The following is a 17,456-nucleotide window of genomic DNA, read 5'->3' as shown; positions in this document are numbered from 1 at the left end:
TTTTCTGACTCACTTTTCTTTCTTCATTTTTTTTCTTTGATTAATATTTTTTTTAAATTGAACTCGTCCTCAGGGATTTGGAGATGTGAAAGCCATGAAAGCTGCTGATGTAGAGACATTAGAGAGGAGATCAATGGACATATGGTTTCTCATCATAATGCACCAGCTCAGTGGTTATCATTTTGCCAGCCTGTTGTTGTTAGTGCTTTGGCCTTGCTCATTGAAATGCTTTATTCATGTAGGGACCTCCTGTTGATTTGTATATTGTCGTCTCATAAACGCTACCAAGGTTTATTTTTCTGTTTGACGTATTCCTTTTACCTTGCACTCTCCCATCTAGACTGAATCATTATTTGATCCTTACAATACAGTTGACACTGACACATCTCTCTCTTCCTCTCTCCATCTCCCCTCTCTTGCTCTCGCTCTCGTCCTATTCTCTCTCTGTCCTTCGCAGGCTTTCAATAAGAACAACCTGATTCTGGAGGAAAGAAATAAGTACTTCAACCCCCAGCTAGCTGGGAAAACATACACCAACGCATACTTCACGGACCTTAACACTTACGATGACTATTAACCCTTCGTTGGGCTACAGCACCGGGGATACACACCCTTGTGCAGACAACAACCCCAATCCACTCGCTTTGACTATGTCATATTTTTTTCTGCTTTGTGGTTTCTAATGTAATTTGTGACATTTTATGTGGGACCCTCCTACTCTGGGACACTTAGGCAGCTGCCATTCAATCAAATTACAGCCAGACAGTGACAGTCAAAGGGACATGCCCACTTTACTTTCCTTCAGGTGTTCTGATGGGGTTCACTGGGAATGTTCAACTTCGGAAAAACAAAAAACAACAAGATCCTGACTTGACTCTCAAACATGGAGACAACTGGAATTTTGTTTTTTTCATGGAAGGAATGGAAAAAAGTTTAAAAAATAAATAAAAAATATATAAAAAAGATCTATATATATATAAATATATATATAAAAACTTAAAGAGCTGTCTGAATGGGATGGATCCCTCTTTGATTTCCTGTGAATTATCTGATTCCAGAACTGTGTCTGTTCTGGGGGAAGAAAACCACCTAACTGCTTTGCATGAATTCATCTGACGTGTTTTTTCTGTCGCTCTGTTCAGTTTTGCATGGTTGGTCACATTCCACTCCACTGGTCTGTAGTCCAATAACTGCTCCGTCTAGAGAGAGGCTATACGGACATACCTGGTTCCCAAATTGTTGACGTATGTCGCGCAGCTGAGAGTCGAGTGAAGACAAACGGATTCAGTTCAGTCAGTTGTCCTGATGAGCCCTTCCCAGCTAGCTAGTTTGCTTGTGGCTAGAAACTTCAGCAATTATATAAAACTTGTCTGCCGAAGTTGGGATTTGGGAGTGTTCAGAATCATTCCATTTTTATAATAATAATAAATAAATCATGGAGACGTAATGCCGTAACTGTAGATTTACGGTGCTTTAGCTGTCATCCTGGCTTGATATTAGCTACACTATCTAGCTACTTCCTTCTCCTAACTGCGGCAAGCGGGAGCGAAGAACACTGCCCCGTGTTGTGTTGCCGGCTTGTAGCGCAAACTCTCCCAAATGAGCAGTGGACTGTAATCACTGTGACATCCAGATGGTTACTACCAATATTAGTAGCACGCTATCCCATTCAAAATAAAATCAAGTGGCATGGTTAGGGTCATTTGCACCGGCTTGTCGTTATGTTACCTAATTGGCATGTCATTGGCATGACATCCAGATGGTGACCAATAGCCTACAACTACTTTCTCCCTCGCCCATCAAAATAAACACAACTTTCTTTTACAAGTTGTAACTAGCGCCATGCTGCTGCTGCTAGCTAGCCAGCATAAACTATCTAACGGGGAAGGGCTCATCAGGATGACTGACTGAACCGAAATCATTAGTCTCCACTGGACTCTCAGCTGCACAATATATGTCATCAATTTGGGCACCAGATGTGTCTGTATAGCCACTCCCCTTCATCTGCTGTGCTAGGGTCCTACAGCGTACCCCAAATGGGGTGGCCTTAGTGATGCCTGATGAATTTGACCCAACTACTATGCTCAACGTTAGATAATCACGTGCTTAGCGTACCCAGGGTAGCTGTCACTCAATGGCTACCCAATTTTAGACTTTTGTTAAACCGATCTAGTGCTTTTAACCATCTACCTGTGACAGCTATCGATCAGAATGTAGATATTTTAGAGATGTGACCATATTTCTTTCTCTTACAGGGCTGGTGTCAGTTTAGCAGTTAGCAATGGTTGAGATATCAGTGTACAATCTTTTTTGCTTTTTGTTGATGTTATTGTACAGTGAGCTCATTTAGAAGCATATATATATGTCTCTGTAGCTTTTATAGGTCCATTTACTCAATGTCAGTGTTAAAAATAATAATTTTCTTTGTTTTTGTGAACAAGTAATGAGTTCATGCAAGTAGATTGGATAAATTTGAAAGAAAGAATGGTCAGGAATATGTAACTAGATCATGCTTAAGCTGTCGTCATAGAGGAGAGCGGGGGCAATTGTAACACTTTTTATATTTTACTCTATTGCTCAGAGACAACCTGAGCTAGGCCAGTCATTTTTATATATCAGAAACTAACATTTGTCTCCTAATCCTTCATACCATTTATATGTCTGTACATAAGATGGTCAGATCCCAATATAGATTTTAATCAGAAAAGTCCTGTGTCAGGGGCAATTGTAACAGTGGCAGGGGTCAAATGTAACACCTAAAAAATAACCCAAATAACATGATAAATTATCATATTATCAGAGACATATGTAATGATTTTGCAATAAATATACATATTCTATGTAAGTAATCAATATTTACAGTAACACCCTGTGCATGGCCATTCAGTTAATCTCCAAACCTCTTGAATAGTCTGATAGTGCCCAGATTATATATTTTTACAATTTATATGGCACTCTACATAGGATCCAATGTTAGTTACTATTTGTATAATTATTTTAAAGGTTGAGTAAGTAAGAATTTTCTCCACAAATGTACCAACATTTATATTATGCCGTATGTAAATAGTTTATGATTAGTGAATGCCATAATGTAGTTACTTTGTTAGATGCTTCTCCCTATTAGCTGCAATCTTCTTTTTTTCAAAGCCATTTTAGCGATCACCCTAGCTGTTCGGTCTGAAAACATTTACAAATCATGGGAATTTGTCACACTATGATGTCGACTCCTTCTGAGGCACGTGTTGATAGGCAACCCCCCTGCACTTGTCATGGAAGGCCTGCTCCCTCCATGCTTAATCTTGATACTAGCCATCCCGGATCCGGGATCGTAAATACAGCCTCAAGCCCATTACCATAACGCAACGTTAACTATTCATGAAAATCGCAAATGAAATGCAATAAATATGCTAGCTCTCAAGCTTAGCCTTTTGTTAACAACACTGTCATCTCAGATTTTCAAAATATGCTTTTCAACCATGGCAAAACAAGCATTTGTGTAAGAGTATTGATAGCTAGCGTAGCATTTAGCGTAGCATTCAGCGGGCAACATTTTCAGAAAAACACGAAAAGCATTCAAATAAAATAATTTACCTTTGAAGAACTTCGGATGTTTTCAATGAGGAGACTCTCAGTTACAACCTCTTAAGGCTCTCTTGAATTTTTGCAACATTTTGTTAAAAATCGCGCAAAATTTCAACGTCCTGCTACTCATGCCAGGAATATAGTATATGCATATGATTAGTATGTGTGGATAGAAAACACTCTGAAGTTTCTAAAACGGGTTAAATCGTGTCTGTGACTATAACAGAACGTGAATAGCAAGCGAAATCCCAAGAAAAACCTGTTCACAAAAAAAAACAAAACAGTATCCATCCGCCAGTCTCTGAATTGTCTATGGCAAGGGAAAATAGATAGCGGTCAGTTTACAGTTCCTACAGCTTCCACACGATGTCGCCAGTACTAGCAATTCCATTGAAGTTAATCCTTGGTTGTATGAGAAATAGGCACTTCCTCGAGTCAAGTACACAACAGGAAATTTATGGAAGAGTGAATGTGGACCATGATTTCAAGAGTAGCTGCTATTGAATACAGATCGCCCCGTGATCAATTTGATCGATTATTAACGTTTACTAATACCTAAAGTTGGGTTACAAAAGTAGTTTGAAGTGTTTTGTCAAAGTTTCTAGGCAACTTTTTTAATTAAAAAAAATGACGTTGCGTTTTGGAAAGCTCTTTTTTCCTGGATCAGACGGGCTATATAAATGGACATTTTGGGTATACATGGACGGATTTAATCGAAAAAAGACCCAATTGTGATGTTTATGGGACATATAGGAGTGCCAACAAAGAAGCTCGTCAAAGGTAATGAATGTTTTATATTTTATTTCTGCGTTTTGTGTAGCGCCGGCTACGCTAATTATTTTGTTTACATCCCCTTCAGGTATTTCGGGGGGTTGCATGCTATCAGATAATAGCTTCTCATGCTTTCGCCGAAAAGCATTTTAAAAATCTGACATGTTGGCTAGATTCACAACGAGTGTAGCTTTAATTCAATACCCTGCAAGTGTGTTTTAATGAAAGTTTGAATTTTATTGAGTACTATTAGCATTTGGCGTTGCGCATTTCCATTTCCTGTTGGCCAGGTGAGACGCTAGCGTCTCGCCTTGCTCTATAGCAAATGTTCAGTTTTCCAAAAATATTCTTTGTGTAGGAGAAATCGCTCCGTTTTGTTCATCGCGTTTGGCTACCAAAAAAAAACGAAAATTCAGTCATCAAAACGCTGAACTTTTTTCCAAATGAACTCCATAATATCGACTGAAACATGGCAAACGTTGTTTAGAATCAATCCTCAAGGTGTTTTTCACATTTCTCTTCGATGATATATCGTTCGTGGAAGCCTGCTTTCTCCTCTGAATCCACATGGAAGAATACTTGCACCTGGAGATTACGCACCAATTTCGACGCAGGACACCAGGCGGACGGACACCTGGTAAATGTGGTCTCTTATGGTCAATCTTCCAATGATATGCCTACAAATACGTCACAATGCTGCAAACACCTTGGGGAAACGACAGAAAGTGTAGGCTCATTCCTTGCGCATTCTCAGCCATATAAGGAGACAATGGAAAACAGCGCCTCAAAAATGTTGCTCACTTCCTGTTTGAAGTTTCATCTTGGTTTCGCCTGTAGCATCAGTTCTGTGGCACTCACAGATAATATCTTTGCAGTTTTGGAAACGTCAGAGTGTTTTCTTTCCAAAGCTGTCAATTATATGCATAGTCGAGCATCTTTTCGTGACAAAATATCTTGTTTAAAACGGGAACGTTTTTCATCCAAAAATGAAATACTGCCCCTAGAGTTTCAACAGGTAGCCAGTGTGAGAAACTTGCTAACCAGCATTTGTGCAATGAAACGAAACAAATACGTCACTCAAAACAAATACAAAACTTATTTGCTAAATTCAAGATAGTGATGTTGGACAAAGCAAGGAGTGAACTTCAAAAACGTAATATAGTTTCATTGGAATTTGCAGCTGTTGTTGGTAAGTAGTGAATCCGCTACCTTTGACATGACTTACCTTATCCAAGTTAAAATCACTTGTTTTCATAAGTTGTCTTCTTGGCTCAGGGTAATTTTAACATTGCATTGCAATTACCCCAAACCCTAGCAGCCATGACAAAACCTCATGTGCCTAACAAAAGACAACAATAGTGACACATGTCAATCATGTCAATGGTGAGCCAACATATAGTAATGCAAATGATGCTAGTTTGAATTCTTGAACATTAATGCTCAGGACAGTATAAGAAAAATACAGCTGCTGGAAAACAAATACTTTCACCCCTAAACAAACATTTGCCAATAAAGTGTGAAAATAGTGAGATATTTTCCTAAATGGACATGTGCTGAGGGATTTTGAATCATTCTAGCTGATTTCTGTGTGGAGAAATTCAAGGTGTTACAGTTGCCACTGGTCTCCCCTACTTTGTATAGTTTTATAATTTTGGAATTCATAATTTTGAAACTGTTTGTTCACAATTGTTGATTTGGCTGTGTGGCTTAATGAATTGATTCTGTCTGGGGTTATAGTAACGGACATGGAGATAGTGCTTTACAAACATCCTTCTCCAGAACCTGAAGTGGTACTTTTCAAGGTGTAATATCTCTGTTTTGTTTAAAGATGATGTACATCTATAACTGAGTGAAATATTCAGTATGTTGGTTTCTTCAATGTTTTCAATTGTAACTAACTATTTTTTTTATATGTTTGCTTGTTTTATTGTGCATAAATTAAAAACCGCTTGGTACACTTCAGGGTTGTCATAGTCTACACTAACTAACAGAAACACACTCTAACATCAAAGAAAAATACTTACTGTTGGGAGAGCTACGTGAATCACTCAAGACCACGGTAACAGACTCTTTTAGCCTTTACAAGAGTCTGTTAACAAGTCCATAGTGATGAATGGCATCAGTAGCAATGGAAGGATACGTGAAGGATACAGATGCAGAGAGGGGGTGGTTAGGTCTAATGGATCTATATGACGTGGCGAAGCGCAGCAGTGTTATTCTCCATCAACCTTCAACCTGACGGGCCATCTGTGTGCAAAGGGTAATGGAGTGTGTGTGCATGTGCGTGTGTGTGCGTGCAGGTCCGTGTGTGAGTGTGTTATTAATCATCACCGTCAGTGGGCCCAAAAGGGTGAGAGTGCTGATCCAGCCAGAATGGAAGGATTCTGGCCCAGGAGAATCAATCTCAGTTTACCTTGACTCCACTTTACCTCAGAGAGAGATGGAGCTGGGGACCTGGGGGCCCTACAGAACTCTGGCTGCACTTTTCGGGTGCCTGGAGGATTGCTAAGTGTGTGTGTGTGTGTGTGTGTGTGTGTGTGTGTGTGTGTGTGTGTGTGTGTGTGTGTGAGAGTTGTATAGACATCCTTGCTTCTCATGAAACTGCAGAGCTACACCCACTCTCTCAAATACACTGATGGGCTGCTGAGTGCATGTTGTAATTAGCTATGGCTATTTGCCCCCTACATCAACCTTGATCAGTGTTATTACTTGATGCAGAAACATACAAACACGCACACACACAAATCTACAGGTACAAGAACACTGTTGGAGCTTTCCTCAGCAATTCCATTTCTCACAATAGCCTGCCTTCTCCCTTGGCTCTTGGACGGTATGATCTATGTTGCACTTAGTCATTCAGACACGTGTGGCATTCCCCCTCTCAGCCGCTGACATTAGCCCTTGGGACAATGGATGACTTACCCACACTGACATTTGGCTATGTCTCACTCAGAGAGAAGTTCACACAAGTCTCTGCCTCATATTGTGCCTTACTACATACATCAGACCATGCAAAAGAGGATACCAATAAACACCATACTCTTCTATGTCTGTCTCTATCTCAACTTTCTCAGCAACACTAAATACACTAGATGGTAGGTACTCTGTTAGATGGATTACACACCGTTCGCCTGTATCCCTTACGTCTCATTTTGCCAGTTTAGCACTTTTAGAATGTATTATTGTCTGCCACAGAGAAGTGTGTGTGCGTGTGCGCACATGTCTGCCGCTGTGTCATGTTACACTCTGTAATCTGCCAATTAGTGTGTCTACAGAGGCCGGTGAGTGACAAACAGGGCAAGTGAGTGACATTGTTCCTGTCACAGACTGACAGAGCGTGGATGTTCCATTAAGCCCTACTCCTCCCTTGGGAGTTCTTCTCTCTCATTCACATTTACATCAGAACAGTCCGGAACACCTCCTCAGACGCTCAGATCTTTCCTTTCCACCGGCCCATTCATTCTAACAGGACCAATAAGAATGTTTCTCTTCAAAGTTCCGTAGCAACAAAAGGGTTGGTTCTAATTGGGGCGGCAGGTAGCCTAGTGGTTAGAGTGTTGGGCCAGTAACCAAAAGGGTTGGTTCTAATTGGGGCGGCAGGTAGCCTAGTGGTTAGAGCGCTGGGCCAGTAACCAAAAGGGTTGGTTCTAATTGGGGCGGCAGGTAGCCTAGTGGTTAGAGCGTTGGGCCAGTAACCAAAAGGGTTGGTTCTAATTGGGGCGGCAGGTAGCCTAGTGGTTAGAGCGTTGGGCCAGTAACCAAAAGGGTTGGTTCTAATTGGGGCGGCAGGTAGCCTAGTGGTTAGAGCGCTGGGCCAGTAACCAAAAGGGTTGGTTCTAATTGGGGCGGCAGGTAGCCTAGTGGTTAGAGCGTTGGGCCAGTAACCAAAAGGGTTGGTTCTAATTGGGGCGGCAGGTAGCCTAGTGGTTAGAGTGTTGGGCCAGTAACCAAAAGGGTTGGTTCTAATTGGGGCGGCAGGTGGCCTAGTGGTTAGAGCGTTGGGCCAGTAACCAAAAGGTTGCTGGATTGATTCCCTGATCTGACAAGAAAAAAATCTGTTGTTCTACCCCTGAACAAGGCAGTTAACCTCCCGGGGAACAGTGGGTTATCATTGTAAATAAGAATTTGTTTGTAACTGACTTGCCTAGTTAAATAAATAATAATTAATGTTGCAATAGTTGACCTGTCAAATTGGAGAGCAAATGTAGGAGCCTTTTGAAGCTGTATTTGAGTGGGGAAAAGACAGGCTGTTATTTTGTTGCAGATCAGATGGAGTCTCAGAGCCGGGTAAGAGTAAGTGTAACCATGTGGGTCTGAGTCTGGTGATGCCCACATCATTCAACCTGGAGAGAAAACAGGACAGTCTCACTCTAGAGTAAACACACACACACCCACACCCACACACCATACACACACCAGACTGTCAGCATCCCAGAAATCCAGACCACATGTCAGCCACATGTCCACCAGAGTCTGCAAGAGCCCTCTTCTCCCTACAAGAGCCCTCTTCTCTTTCTCTCTCTCTCCCCACCCTCTCTCGCACACACACACACACACACACACACACACACACACACACACACACACACACACACACACACACACACACACACACACACACACACACACACACACACACACACACACACACACACCTTACTTAGATTTTTTTTTAAACATGTTATCTCATTATACATACAGCCACATTAGCAGTTCAGCATGCAGACAGCCTGAGAAGTCAAAGGGTCATACGTGACAGAATTAGAGTCGTATTAGAGGGATGTGCTTTTGCATCTGAAACAGACACAGTGGGCATAGCAACATTAGACTGTGCTTCACCCCGCTGATATCCATGAATATTTATTCATGTGAAGTGGGTACTCTTCCTAAATTGCACGGCTTATCTATAGCTGCTATCACTGTGACACAGTGCCAATGTTAGACCCTACTAATTCACCTAGAAATTCATGTGAGTGTAGGAGGGTGAGGGGGTTGACAAAACACTTGATTTTAGGACTCTATCAAACTGCGATCGTGCTGAATACAGATGAGGGCTAGGTTATGCAATGAAATAGTCCTACTGTTTTGCTTCTGTTACTGTGTGGATACTGTTGCCTGCTTCCATAAAGGGGTTAGCTGACAACGTCACAAAAAATGATGTGTGCTCTTCAAATGGGTGTTGTTGTGATTCTGGATGGTCAGATAGCTAGCAACAATGATAAGAAGCTACCATGTGGTTATTCATAAGTGGCTCGTTTCAGCTCATTTGATCTTGTTCTTGATACCATGTTTGGTTTTGAGTTGTTTTGACTGGGACCTCATTCTAATATGGCTAAATGTTGCTAGCTAGTTAGCTAATCAATAACTGTAACAATGTATTTGAGAGAAAAGTGTAAATTGTGCCACTTCATATATGTTTTCAATAAACATTGGAGAAGAAATACAGCTTACATGTTATCAACAATCTAAGCCAACCTTGTCTGTTTTGCCCCATAGCTGCACAGACATTGGTTTTGTTACTAAACAACCAACCCATCAACAGTGGTGTAAAATACTGAAGTAAAAATACTTGAAAGTACTACTTAAGTCGTTTTTTGGGGTATCTGTACTTTACTTTACTATTTATATTTTTGAAAATGTTTACTTTTACTTCACTACATTCCTAAAGAAAATAATGTACTTTTTACTCCGTACATTTTCCCTGATACCCAAAAGTACTCGTTACTTTTTGAATGCTTAACAGGACAGGAAAATGGTCCAATTCACACACTTATCAAGATAACATCCCTGGTCATACCTACTGCCTCTGATCTGGCGGATTCACTAAACACACATGCTTAATTTGTAATGATGTCTGAGTGTTGGAGTGTGCTCCTGGCACTCCGTAAATAAATAAAAAACAAGAAAATGATGCCGTCTGGTTTTCTTTATATAAGGAATTTGAAATTATTATACTTTTGCTTTTGATACTTCAGTATATTTTAGCAATTACATTTACTTTTGATACTTAAGTATATTTAAAACCAAATACTTTTAGAATTTTACTCAAGTAGTATTTTACTAGTTGACCTTCACTTTTACTTGAGTAATATTCTATTAAGGTATCTTGATTTTTTACTCAAGTAGGATAATTGGGTACTTTTTCCACCACTGCCCGTCTACCATCCCCCCGAAGATAGGCTGTATGCCAGTCTCTGGACAATATCTCCTGGGTTCACTCAAGCTACAGCTGTTTGAGTCTCTCTGGAAAGAGGGTAAAAGGTAGAGAGAAGGGGATGAAAGAGAGAGGGAGAGGAGGGGTGATGAGAGAGAGCTTGTCCAACTCCAACTTCACCCCACTGACAGCTGTTACCAATGTCCCTTACCAAGATGGTGGATATGACTGTGGTCCAGTTTCCTGTGACCTTCATAGAAAGCCCTCTATCCCCAGCGGCAACTCCCTCCTCCCACTTCCTCTCTGTCCAATGGGGAGCAACAAAAAGGGTCTGGTCTGCCAGCAGAGCTAAGGGAGATCTGGGTAGGGAGATAGACAGGGCCCTGGCTGGATCTTAACGGGTTCTCTCTGTCGACTGGGAATAGATGTCACCATAGATGTTCTACGCCAGCTGGGGGATTGATCAGCACCATGGAAATCTATGCCAATGGAGGATACACATTGCCAACTGGAGGATAGGATTGACAGATATTACCATAGAAATCCATGCCAGTTGGAGGATAGGATAGATGCCACCATAGATGTCAACCCAAGACATCTGGTCCTCCAGGTGCCTCCACAGTTCCAGAGTACAGCTGCAGGAAGGCACAGGATGCAGAGGGGGTGCAATTTCCTCCGTAACACCCCCCAGTTAAAAATGTATTAAACTTATCAGGTACAACAACACTCCCCTTAGAAACCCAGCTCATTCAACTCGTTGAAAGCTGTTACTGATGTGACTTTCCAAGATGGCTGATGCCACTGGGGTCCAGGTTTCTGTGACCTTCAATGGGAGTCCTCTATCTAAATTACTCACCTTCACTATCACTCCTTTCTTTCTCTTCTATCCTCTCTTCTATCCTCTCTCCTCCCTTGCCAGAATTTTTACCTTTATAGGAAGACCTCTATCATCTACCTTACTTTCAAGTCTCCCTCTCTCCCTCTCATCCTCTCCCTCTCCCTTTCTCCTCTCTGTGCCAGATTCCCCACAAAAAGGTTCTGATTCTATTCATCTTCACCAGCTGCACTGGGCCTATTCCCCTCATTCATATTCCCCTTTCCCTCTCTGTGTCAGAGCAGGGAGATATGGCTCACAACAGTTCAGATTCAGAAAAACTTTAATGTCCTCAAAGAGGCAATTCATCTAGCAGCAGTCATAAAACATATCACATCTAAAAATGTAAAATAAATAGCAAAGGATGTTTACAAGCAAATAGGCAGGGTAAGTGCAGTTTCATAGTGCAAGTGCTAAGTGCAATTAGTCCTACATTTGGAATAAAAGAGTACTTGGACCTATTTTTTTTAACCTTAGGTAGTCTGTACCTACGTCCAGAGGGAAGGAGCTGGAATTCATGGTGGGGTGGATGGGAAGAGTCAACCGCTATTTTATTCTCCTTAAGGAGGTCGCTGCCCAGGTAGAGATTATTTTTTCCACAAGTCCTGACTATCTTGCCCAACCTATTTTCCTGCAACCTTGATATTCCCAAACCAGCAGGTCAAGCAGTAGGACAGAATGCTCTCAATGAATGATTTATAAAAGAGAATGGGGATGCATAATAAATACAAATACGAAAGTATACAGTATGTATAGTACTGGTGAAAGAACACTGCCCTGTGGCGTTCCAACTGAAGTAGTGCGCACCTCAGAGAGTGTGTTGCCAACTCGTACCTGCTGAGACCTATCAGTTAGGAAGTTGGTGATCCATGTGATAAGCATGGCATCAAGTCTGAAGTCTCCTCTCAGTCTGTCTGCGAGGACTAACGGATTGATTGTGTTAAATGCAGAGGAGAAATCTGCAAACATGATACGCACATGGGTTTCACTGCCCTCCAAATGCATTTACACCAGATGTAAGAGCGAAAGGATGGCATCATCTGTCCCTCTCTCTGACCGGTATGCAAACTGGAGGGGGTCAGGAAGGTGGCTGGTGGTGATGACTATGTATGCCTTGATGATCTTTTCAAGAGATTTCATCAAGAGAGAGGTAAGAGCGACAGGTCTGTAATCATTTGATACAGATGCATGAGAGGTTTTTGGGACAGGTACAACAGTAGATTTTTTCCATAGAGATGGAATTTCCAATGTATCCAGGGACCGCTGAAAGAGAGAGCAAAAGACACCTGAGTGGAACAGCGTTTCAAGACACATGTTATCAGGCCCCGGTCTCTTTCGTGCTCCAGTGCTTTCGAATACTCTTTGTATGACTTCCTCATCGATGACAAGCACGCTCTTGGTTGCCATGACATCCTCCTCCAGACAGGCCAGGGGAGCGGGGGAGACGACTGTTTCAAAGAGGGTGAAGAACTTGTTTAGTTAATTGGCTGTAGAGAGGCACACCCTCTCGTCCAGGCAGGGATCGATACGTTGCCTACCTTTGAAGGGGGCATTTGCCATATTCTTAACGTCCAGTCTGGCAGACCGAGAGTCTCCCTGTAACATTATCTGTTGCACCTTACCCTTGTCCTGGCATCTTTTCAGTCTCCTGAGGGGGAAAAGGCGTTGTTGTGCCCTCTTCACTACTTTCTTGGTGTGTTTGGACCACTCACACCTTACGCAGTAGTGTAACGGGCTTTGCTACTTGGGCTTTGCTGCTGGGCGTGCTCTGAATAAATTGAATTCAACCGCTGAAAACCCTCCCACTTGCTGGCCAACAGATTTTCTTGTGGAGTTTTTATTCAATAGGATTTTCAGTACATCATTCTTTAGCCATCCTTTTATAAACGGTATCATTTGAATTTTGTTGGCAAACTCACTGGACTACATCGAGAGAACAGGATTTTCAAAATATTAGCCTGATAAAGGTTGTAGAATTATTAGGCAATTAAGTCAAGGATAGAATACACTGGCTTGCAGGGTACCTTGCTGACACTGGCTTGTCCCCATGACTAAGTTCAAGGTCAGAATATGCATAGAGAGAAAAGTGCATAAAAAGAGAATAAAATTATATTTATGCGGGTGTAACTTGGGTCTGAATAAACCCCCTAGCGAGAGAGGACTGTGTTTGTCTAGCAATGTTTCTGCAGACTACCACGATGGCAGAGTTTGTTAAACAAATCCCGACCCGTTTGGCCGGAGGAAGGAGTCTGGGTAGACAGGCAAATCCTCTGTAGGGATGGTGCCAGGTTTCATTTAGGTGTCGTTTGGCAAACTCCACGCAGGCCTTTACTTCCTTCTAGTCACTCTACCATAAAGGCCTGATTGGTAGAGTGCTGCAGAGATGGTTGTCCTTTTGGAAGGTTCTCCCATCTCCACAGAGGACCTCTGGAGCTCTGTCAGAGTGACCATTGGGTTCTTGCTCACCTCCTTGACCAATGCCCTTCTCCCCCGATTGCTCAGTTTGGCCGGGCGGCCAGCTCTAGGCCAGCTTCAGCTCCAAACTTCGTCAATTTAAGAATGATGGAGGCCACTGTGTTCTTGGGGTCCTTCAATGCTGCAGACATTTTTTGGTACCCTTCCCCAGATCTGTGCTTTGACACAATCTTGGTTTTTGCTCTGACATGCACTGTCAACTGTGGGACCTTATATAGACAGGTGTGTGCCTTTCCAAATCATGTCCAATCAATTGAATTTACCACAGGTAGACTCCAGTCAAGTTGTAGAAACATCTGAAGGAGGATCAATGGAAACAGGGTGCACCTGAGCTCAATTTCGAGTCTCATAGCAAAGGGTCTGAACACCTATTTAAAAAATGTTGCAGTTGTCTTTGGTCCTATTTTCCTCTGTGTGGGAGAGGTTCTGCAAAGTTCTAGAATGAGATGACATCATCTGTGATTCCAGGTGAGTTCTGGTTTCAGCCCTACAGGTGAAGTCATGTTAAATGGAACACAGAACCACCCATGGCACGTGCTCAGTCAGTCTTATTTAAAGGTGAAAGGTTGTTTCTCACTTACAGTCTACATGAACCCACCATCATAATGGATACAAAACAGTGTTGCCATACACTGTGAAGCTGTGTGCGTGTGTGTGTATCTATATGCGTGCGTGCATGCATGCAGGCATGCATGTGTGCGTGTTGTTGTGTGTGTGAGTGAAACATATACAGTTGAAGTCGGAAGTTTACATACACTTAGGCTGGAGTCATTAAAACTCATTTTTCGAACAACTCCACAAATGTATTGTTAACAAACTATAGTTCTGGCAAGTCGGTTAGGACATCTACTTTGTGCATGACACAATACATTTTTCCAACAATTGTTTACAGACAGATTACTTATAATTCACTGTATCACAATTCCAGTGGGTCAGAAGTTTACATACACTAAGTTGACTGTGCCTTTAACCTTTCTGATCTCCCCATCCCGGATCCGGGATCGTGAATACAGACTCAAGCTCATTACCATAACGCAACGTTAACTATTCATGAAAATCGCAAATGAAATGAAATAAATATGCTAGCTCTCAAGCTTAGCCTTTTGTTAACAACACTGTCATCTCAGATTTTCAAAATATGCTTCTCAACCATTGCAAAACAAGCATTTGTGTAACAGTATTGATGGCTAACGTAGCATTTAGCATTAGCATTCAGCTGGCAACATTTACACAAAAAAACAGAAAAGCATTCAAATAAAATCATTTACCTTTGAAGAACTTCAGATGTTTTCAATGAGGAGACTCTCAGATAGCAAATGTTCAGTTTTTCCTGAAAGATTATTTGTTTAGGACAAATCGCTCCGTTTTCTGCGTCACGTTTAGCTATGAAAAAACCCCTGTATCCAGGATTGTGTAAATCTATCAGCAAGCTCATTAGCATAACACAACGTTAACTATTTATGAAAATCGCAAATGAAATGAAATAAATATGCCATCTCTCAAGCTTAGCCTTTTGTAAACAACACTGTCATCTCAGATTTTCAAAATATGCTTCTCAACCATAGGAAAACAATAATTTGTGTAAAAGTAGCTAGCTAGCGTTAGCATTTCGCGTTAGCATTTAGCGTTAGCATTAGCGTTAGCATCCAGCACGCAACATTAACAAAAACATAAAAGCCTTCAAATAAAATAATTTACCTTTGAAGAACTTCTGATGTTTTCAATGAGGATACTCTCAGTTAGATAGCAGATGCTCAGTTTTTCCAAAAAGATTCCTTGTGTATTAGAAATAGCTCCGTTTTATACATCACATTTGGCTACCCAAAAAAATCCGAAAATTCAGTCCTCAAAACGCGAACTTTTTTCCAAATTAACTCCATAATATCGACTGAAAACATGGCAAACGTTGTTTAGAATCAATCATCAAGGTGTTTTTCACATATCTCTTCATTGATACATCGTTCTTGGACACATGCTTTCTCCCCTGAATCAAATGGTAAAGTAGAAGCAGCTGGCAATTGCGCACCGAATTCGACGCAGGACACCAGGCGGACACTTGGAAAATGGTCTTATGGTCAATCTTCCAATGATATGCCTACAAATACGTCACAATGCTGCTAAGACCTTGGGCGAACGACAGAAAGTGTAGGCTCATTCGTTGCGCAATCACAGCCATATAAGGAGAGAATGGAAAACAGAGCTTCAGAAATTCTGCTAATTCCTGGGTGATGCATCATCTTGGTTTCGCCTGTAGAATGAGTTCTGGGGCACTTACAGACAAAATCTTTGCAGATTCTGAAAGAATATGCATAGTCGAGCATCTTTTCGTGACAAAATATCGCGCTTAAAACGGGAACGTTTTTTATCCAAAAATGAAATAGCGCCCCTAGAGCTCTAACTGGTTAAACAGCTTGGAAAATTCCAGAAAATTATGTAATGGCTTTAGAAGCTTCTGATAGGCTAATTGATATCATTTGAATCAATTGGAGGTGTGCCTGTGGATGTATTTCAAGGCCTACCTTCAAGCTCAGTGCCTCTTTGCTTGACATCATGGAAAAATCAAAAGAAATCAGCCAAGACCAGCTTAGACCTCCACAAGTCTGGTTCATCCTTGGGAGAAATTTCCAAACGCCTGACGGTACCACGTTCATCTGTACAAACAACAGTATGCAAATATAAACACCATGGGACCACGCAGCCGTCATACCGCTCAGGAAGGAGACGCGTTCTGTCTCCTAGAGATGAACGTACTTTGGTACAAAAAGTGCAAATCAATCCCAGAACAACAGCAAAGGACCTTGTGAAGATGCTGGAGGAAACGGGTACAAAAGTATCTTTATCCACAGTAAAACAAGTATTTTAACGACATAACCTGAAAGACTGCTCAGCAAGGAAGAAGCCACTGCTCCAAAACCGCCATAAAAAAAGCCAGATTACTGTTTGCACCTGCACATGGGGACAAAGACCGTACTTTTTGGAGAAATGTCCTCTGGTCTGATGAAACACAAATAGAACTGTTGGGCCATAATAACCACTGTTATGTTGAGGAAAAAGGGGGAGGCTTGCAAGCCGTAGAACACCATCCCAACCTTGAAGCACAGGGGGTGGCAGCATCATGTTGTGGGGGTGCTTTGCTGCAGGTGGGACTGGTGCACTTCACAAAATAGATGGCATCATGAGAAAGGAAAATGACGTGGATTTAGTGAAGCAACATCTCAAGACATCAGTCAGGAAGTTAAAGCTTGGTTTCAAATGGGTCTTCCAAATGGACAATGATCCCAAGCATACTTCCAAAGTTGTGACAAAATGGCTTAAGGACAACAAAGTCAAGGTATTGGAGTGGCCATCACAAAGCCCTGACCTCAATCCCATAGAATAATTGTGTGCAGTACTGAAAAAGTGTGTGCGCGCAAGGAGGCCTACAAACCTGACTCAGTTACATCAACTCTGTCAGGAGGAATGGGCCAAAATTCACCCAACCTATTATGGGAAGCTTGTGGAAGGCTACCTGAAATATTTGAGTCCAAATACTAATTGAGTGTATGTAAACTTCTGACCCTGTCACACCCTGACCTTGGTTTTCTTTGTTTTCTTTATTAT

General features: G+C 41.7%; 1 protein-coding gene and 1 long non-coding RNA gene across 4 annotated transcripts in view; one reads left to right on the top strand and one right to left on the bottom strand.

Moving 5' to 3' along the window:
• Positions 1 to 6,313, top strand: part of sema5a (sema domain, seven thrombospondin repeats (type 1 and type 1-like), transmembrane domain (TM) and short cytoplasmic domain, (semaphorin) 5A) — a 191,793-nt gene extending 185,480 nt beyond the window's left edge. For both annotated transcript variants that reach the window (XM_036935136.2, XM_021620458.3), the window contains one exon: positions 458 to 6,313. In XM_036935136.2, coding sequence (XP_036791031.2) covers positions 458 to 577 — 120 coding nt within the window. In that variant the 3' untranslated portion in view covers positions 578 to 6,313. The remainder of the gene's footprint in view (positions 1 to 457) is intronic.
• The window catches only part of LOC149979522 (uncharacterized), a 375,171-nt gene extending 359,482 nt beyond the window's left edge, over positions 1 to 15,689 (bottom strand). The window contains exons 1-2 of one of the 2 annotated variants that reach the window (XR_016484416.1): positions 15,555 to 15,689; positions 15,125 to 15,186 (exon numbers count right to left, since the gene is read on the bottom strand). This is a non-coding gene — a long non-coding RNA (uncharacterized LOC149979522). Of the gene's footprint in view, positions 1 to 15,124; positions 15,187 to 15,554 lie in introns of those variants that run through there. The other variant, XR_016484417.1, reaches the window with a different exon arrangement.
• Positions 15,690 to 17,456: the final 1,767 nt, after the last annotated feature.

Source organism: Oncorhynchus mykiss, chromosome 11 (genome assembly GCF_057628025.1).
Source record: "Oncorhynchus mykiss isolate SJ-2025 chromosome 11, ASM5762802v1, whole genome shotgun sequence".
Classification (NCBI taxonomy): Eukaryota; Metazoa; Chordata; class Actinopteri; order Salmoniformes; family Salmonidae; genus Oncorhynchus; species Oncorhynchus mykiss.
Note: the sequence above shows the minus strand (reverse complement) of the source record. Positions and strands in the feature narration are given on the sequence as shown.